Source organism: Frankliniella occidentalis, unplaced genomic scaffold, assembly GCF_000697945.3.
Source record: "Frankliniella occidentalis isolate FOCC.00 unplaced genomic scaffold, Focc_3.1 Scaffold76, whole genome shotgun sequence".
NCBI classification, from domain to species: Eukaryota; Metazoa; Arthropoda; class Insecta; order Thysanoptera; family Thripidae; genus Frankliniella; species Frankliniella occidentalis.
Window position 1 is genome coordinate 370,736 of NW_026267206.1, and position 6,348 is coordinate 377,083.

Genomic DNA, 6,348 nt, shown 5'->3' on the forward strand with positions numbered 1-6,348 from the left:
GGCGGCGGCCTCGGGAAGCAATTGGTGAACGGATCGCCGGTGTATCCCTCGGGGCACGTGCACACTGGCGTGTGGTTGATGACGGCGCAGTGCGCGTTGGCACCGCACGAGCCAGGGCACGGGTCCGTGCACTTGTTCCTGATGCACGCCTTGTTGCTAGCGCACTCGGGGTTGATGGTGCACTCGGGTCGGCAGTTCGGAGGCGACCCGTAGTAGCCCGGTCGACAGGAGCAGGATGGGCTGTCTCCCACCCTACGACACTCTGCGTTAGGTCCGCAAGGTGAAGGTACGCAGGGGTCGACATACACAGGCGCCGCTTGGACAACAGGTGGTGGTGCTGAAAAATAAAAAGAAAAATAAAAGTCTGCACGCCTGGGATAATGAACAACACAGGTTAACACACAAGCATGTTGGTTGGATTTGGTACTTACGTGGAATAGGGTAACAGCGTGAAAACGGATCGCCAGTGTAGCCAACATCGCAGCTGCAGATGGGGCTGTGGTTCACCACGTTGCACCTTGCGTTCTGCCCACATGTTCCAGGACACGGGTCTACACACTTCTGGTTCACACACGCCTTGTTGGAGGGGCACTCGGAGCTGACGGTACATTCGGGCCGGCATCCAGGCGGGCTGCCGATGTAGGTTGGCAGACACGAGCACACGGCTTGACCGTTGATCTCCCTGCACTGGCTGTTGGGCCCACAGGGTGATGGCTGGCACGGGTTGCTTGGCGGCGGATCAGCTTGGACAGGTTGCGGTGGAATCACGTTGCAGAATCGGAACGGATCTCCAGTGTAACCAGGCCAGCACGTGCACTGTGGCAGATGGTTTACCACCTGGCAGTCCGCGTTCTGTCCGCAGGTTCCTGGACAAGGGTCCATGCACTTGTTCCTGATGCAAGCTTTGTTGGACGGGCAGTCTGAACTGATGACGCATTCTGGTCGGCATCCCTCGTAGGGGTTGCCGATGTACTCCGGCAGGCAGGTGCACGACCCGGCTCCGTTCTGTTCGCGGCAGATGGCGTTGGCGCCGCACGGAGATGGCTGGCACGGGTTGATGTGCTCCTCGACCGGTGCTGGTGAGATAAATAATACTTTGTTAGCTGTTATTCATACATATAATTTGGTTAAGAAAACCATGGAAACTATGCCTACCTTGCTGCTGAATGCTGCACGCAGTGAACGGGTCACCGATGAAGCCAGGCAAGCAATAGCAGTTGGGCGCGTGGCTGACGACACGGCAGTTGGCGTTGACGCCACACGTCCCCGGGCAAGGGTCTCGGCACTTCTGGTTGACGCACGCCAGGTGCTGAGCACACTCGCTGTTGGTCACGCACTCGGGCCGGCAGTTTGGTGGTGCACCAATGTATCCCGGTAGACACGAGCAGGACGGCGACTCGCCAACGACCCTGCACTCGGCGTTGTGTCCGCAGGGCGATGGCTGGCAAGGGTTCGTCGGCGGCACGTAAACGGGCTCGTCAACTAAGAGGAGAAAGAAACATTTACATTAGAAATCTACCATGGAATTTGACATAGAGATGAGTGCATGACAAAAATGCTAAAAGAAGGTACTTACTTATCGGTTGGCATCTGATGAATGGGTCTCCAGTGTGCCTTGGCGGGCAGCTGCAGATAGGATTGTGGTTCACTACCGAGCATCTTGCGCCGATGCCGCAGGTGCCAGGGCAAGGGTCGCGACACTTCTGATTGGTGCACGCCTGGGTCAGTGGACACTCTGAGCTGACGACGCACTCAGGCCTGCACGACGGCGGCGAGCCGATGTAGCCCGGCACGCACGAGCACACTGCTTGGCTGTTGATCTCTCGGCACTGGCTGTTGGGTCCGCAGGGTGAAGGCACGCAGGGGTTGGTAACCACGGGCGCCGGGATGGGCCTACACTCGATGAAGGCGTTGCCGGCCGTCCCCTCCGGACAGGTGCAGATGGGGACGTGGTTGACCACGCTGCAGATGGCGCTGGCGCCGCAGGTGCCTGGGCACGGGTCCTTGCACTTGTTGCGAATGCATGCTTTGGTCCTAGGACAGTCCGAGTTGAGAACGCACTCCGGACGGCAGCCGCGGTACGGGTCGCCCTGGTACTCGGGCAGACACGTGCACACGCCGTCGCGGCACTGGGCGTTGGGTCCACAAGGTGACGGGTTGCACGGGTCTGAAGCGACGGGCTCTGGTGGTGGCGGCGGCTTCGGGTAGCAGTTGGTGAACGGGTCGCCGGTGTATCCCTCGGGGCACGTGCACACTGGCGTGTGGTTGATGACGGCGCAGTGCGCGTTGGCACCGCACGAGCCAGGGCACGGGTCCGTGCACTTGTTCCTGATGCACGCCTTGTTGCTAGCGCACTCGGGGTTGATGACGCATTCGGGCCGGCAGTTTGGTGGCGCACCGAAGAAGTTCGGTAGACACGAGCATGACGGGTTGCCGTTGATGTCCCTGCATTGCGAGTTGGGGCCACATGGTGAGGGCACGCACGGGTCGCGGTACGGCGGTGGTGATTCCTGCACTGGCAGAGGCGCTGCAAAGAGAAATGATTAAGTTGAAATCTAGAAGGTTGAGTGTCTATCAGTTACTAACATTTTAGAATAGAAACTAACCAGGTATAGGGAAGCAGCGAGAGAATGGATCCCCCGTTTGACCTGGCGGGCAACTGCAAATGGGGCTGTGGTTCACAACAGTGCAGCGAGCGTTTTGTCCGCAGGTGCCCGGACACGGGTCCACACACTTCTGGTTCACGCACGCTCTGTTCTGGGGGCACTCTGAACTCACGGTGCACTCGGGTCGGCACCCAGGCGGCGAGCCCACATACGTCGGCAGGCACGAGCACACGGCTTGGCCGTTCACCTCGCGGCACTGACTGTTTGGCCCACATGGTGACGGATAACAGGGATTTGAGGGCGCTTGTTGAACCACGACCGCTGCAGAAGGACCAAGTGGTGTACAGTGAACAGGAAAATCATGAAAGACAACACTTAGCAAAAGTATCATGCTGGTTAACTCACGCTCAGGTGGAATGACATTGCAGTATCGGAAAGGATCCCCTGTGTATCCAATGCGACAAGTGCACTGTGGCAGATGGTTCACCACCTGGCAGTCTGCATTCTGTCCGCATGTTCCTGGACAAGGGTCCTGACACTTGTTCCTTATGCAAGCTCTGTTGGACGGGCAGTCCGAGTTCACGACGCACTCCGGCCTGCAGCCCTCGTAAGGGTTGCCGATGTACTCCGGTAAGCATGTGCACGAGCCGGCGCCGTTCTGCTCGCGGCAGACGGCGTTGGCGCCACACGGTGACGGCTGGCATGGTGTGGGTCTTTCCTCGACTGGCACAGCTGCAAGAGACAGGCAGCGTAAGCACCCGGCAGTGGAGTGCCGCAGGAGTAGTGAAACCGACGGGCTCTCCTTCAACGCACACTCTCGTTACTTACCACAGGGTACCAAGGGGTTAGTTTTAATGTCTTCATCGAGTTAACCGGAACTTCGCAAAAAAAAATAAAGACGCCTCCTATCTGATGTATACGGATTCAGAGCTACATCCTGGCACAAGCGTTAGTTGGCACCTACGTGGTCAACACTCCATTCCAACTCAATTCCACCTGAACCTGCGTTCGCTGGTTTGCGCCACCTCCGCGGCGCGGTCGCGCCCGGCGCGGGCAATGATGATGAACATGCGGGACAGGAGGGTTAGAGCGACCGGGCGCGTCGGCAGCGGAGAGCGAAACCGAGCGACACGACAGAACACGAAGCCATGGCACAAGCACGGGTTACAGTCACTACAACGAGGGCAAGTCAACCGTCAATACCTCCTAGCAAATGACAACCTTACAGACTACGACCTGAAAAACTGATCAAGACACACACAAGCTGATTAAGATTTGGTGCAATGCAGCGCTTTGAGTGACCGGGTCTTACATTGAACAACGAGACACTGGACAAAGGGATCGCCCGTGTATCCAGGCACGCACACGCAGCGCGGCGTGTGGCTGACGACGCGACACTCTGCGTTCTGGCCGCAGGTGCCAGGGCAAGGGTCGCGGCACTTCTGGTTGATGCACGCCAGTTGCGTGGCGCACTCGCTGTTGCTCACGCACTCCGGCCTACAGTTGGGCGGAGCGCCGATGTAGCCCGTGAGGCAAGAGCAAGAGGGCTGGTCGCCAGCCACTCGGCACTCGGCGTTCGGGCCGCAAGGCGACGGTTGGCAGGGTTGCGAAGGTGTAGGCAGTGGGTCGTACACTGTGATGACAAAACAGACAATTGAGGCTCCGCCAATTTCCTAGAAGAGTCCCAAAATGTAACTTGCGATGTGCACTTACCAATTGGCTGGCAGCGGACAAACGGATCGCCAGTGTACTGCGGCGGGCACGAGCAAATCGGGTTGTGGTTTACAACGTTGCATCGTGCCGCCGTTCCGCATGTCCCCGGACAGGGGTCGCGGCACTTCTGGTTTGAGCAAGCCTCGTTAAGCGGGCACTCGGCGTTGACTACGCACTCGGGTCTGCACGACGGCGGGGCGCCGATGAAGCCCTGCACGCACGAGCACACGCCCTGGCCGTTCACCTCCCTGCAGATGCTGTTAGGCCCGCATGGCGACGGGACGCACGGGTTCACGTAAACGGGCTCTTGTTGGTAAGGGCGGCATGACACGAAGGGGCTTCCCTCGGTGCCCGGCGGGCAGGTGCACGTCGGCACGTGGTTGATGACTTCGCAGAGCGCGCCTTGGCCGCAAGTTCCTGGGCAGGGATCTTTGCACTTGTACTGCATGCAGGCCTTGTTCCTGGGGCACTCCGAGCTCATGATGCACTCTGGGCGGCAACCACGGTATGGGTCGCCCTGGTACTCGGGCAGGCAGGTGCAAACCCCATTGCGGCACTGTGCATTGGGGCCGCAAGGCGACGGGTTGCACGGGTCAGACTCAATAGGGGCTTGCTGTGGAGGCGGCCTTGGGTAACAGTTGGTGAACGGATCACCCGTGTAGCCGTCCGGACAAGTGCACGTTGGAGTGTGGTTGATCACACTGCAATGGGCGTTCGCACCACATGAGCCTGGGCACGGGTCTCTGCACTTGAGCTGCATACAGGCCAGGTTGCTGGCGCATTCGGAATTAATTGTGCACTCCGGCCTGCAGTTGGGCGGTGAGCCGAAGTAGCCGGGTCGACATGAGCATGACGGCGAGTCACCTACCCGCCTGCATTCGGCATTCGCTCCACAAGGCGATGGTACGCAAGGGTCAAAGTACACAGGTGTATGTTCGATGACAGGTGCTGGTGCTGAAAATAATATAAAGGTAAGACAAATAAAACAATAGGACATTTACGGAGAGTTAATCACAGATCAAAGCTAGCAAATTACTTACGAGGTATCGGTACACATCTGGAGAATGGATCTCCTGTGTACCCAGCGGGACAGCTGCAGATGGGACTGTGGTTTCGAACGTAACATCTTGCGTTCTGAGCGCATGGTCCTGGACAAGGGTTGACGCACTTCTGATTCACGCAGGCCTTGTCCTGAGGGCACTCGGCACTCACGGTACATTCCGGTCGACACGCAGGTGGGCTGCCGATGTATGTTGGCAGGCATGAACACACAGCCTGGCCGTTCAACTCCCTACACTGGCTGTTCGGTCCACAGGGTGACGGTTGGCAGGGATTCCGCGGAGGTGGATCAGCTTCTACTGGCTGAGGTGGAATGTTGTTGCAGAAACGGAATGGATCCCCTGTGTAACCTGGCCAGCATGTACACTGCGGCAAATGGTTGACCACCTGGCAGTCTGCGTTCTGGCCACATGTTCCGGGACACGGATCTTGGCACTTGTTTCGAATACAAGCGCGGTTAGATGGGCAGTCAGCGTTGATCGTACACTCCGGTCTGCATCCTTCGTAAGGGTTGCCGATGTACTCGGGCAAACAAGTGCATGAACCAGCTCCGTTTTGCTCGCGGCAGATGGCGTTGGCACCACACGGCGATGGTTGACAAGGATTGATGAACTCTTGCACTGGGATCTGCTGTATTACGTTGCACTGTACGAAGGGATCTCCGGTGTATCCGGCCACACAGATGCAACGCGCTGTGTGGCTGACCACACGACACTCGGCGTTCTGGCCGCAGGTGCCGGGGCAGGGGTCGCGGCACTTCTGGTTGATGCACGCTAGATGTGAGGCGCACTCACTGTTGCTGACACACTCTGGACGGCAGTTGGGAGGCGCGCCCACGTAGCCTGTCAGGCACGAGCACGACGGCTGGTCTCCGGCCACGCGGCACTCGGCGTTGGGCCCGCAGGGTGAAGGCTGGCAGGGCTGGCTTGGAACAGGCAGCGGCTCCTCAACTGTTGGTTAAAAAAAAAAA

General features: G+C 58.6%; 1 protein-coding gene across 1 annotated transcript in view; it reads right to left on the reverse strand.

Moving 5' to 3' along the window:
• The window catches only part of LOC113204179 (uncharacterized), a 194,435-nt gene that overhangs the window by 28,074 nt on the left and 160,013 nt on the right, over positions 1 to 6,348 (reverse strand). Inside the window, 9 exon segments of the mRNA XM_052268795.1 lie at positions 1 to 337; positions 432 to 1,076; positions 1,156 to 1,482; positions 1,577 to 2,527; positions 2,607 to 2,927; positions 3,012 to 3,338; positions 3,919 to 4,239; positions 4,320 to 5,273; positions 5,360 to 6,328. Coding sequence (XP_052124755.1) covers positions 1 to 337; positions 432 to 1,076; positions 1,156 to 1,482; positions 1,577 to 2,527; positions 2,607 to 2,927; positions 3,012 to 3,338; positions 3,919 to 4,239; positions 4,320 to 5,273; positions 5,360 to 6,328 — 5,152 coding nt within the window.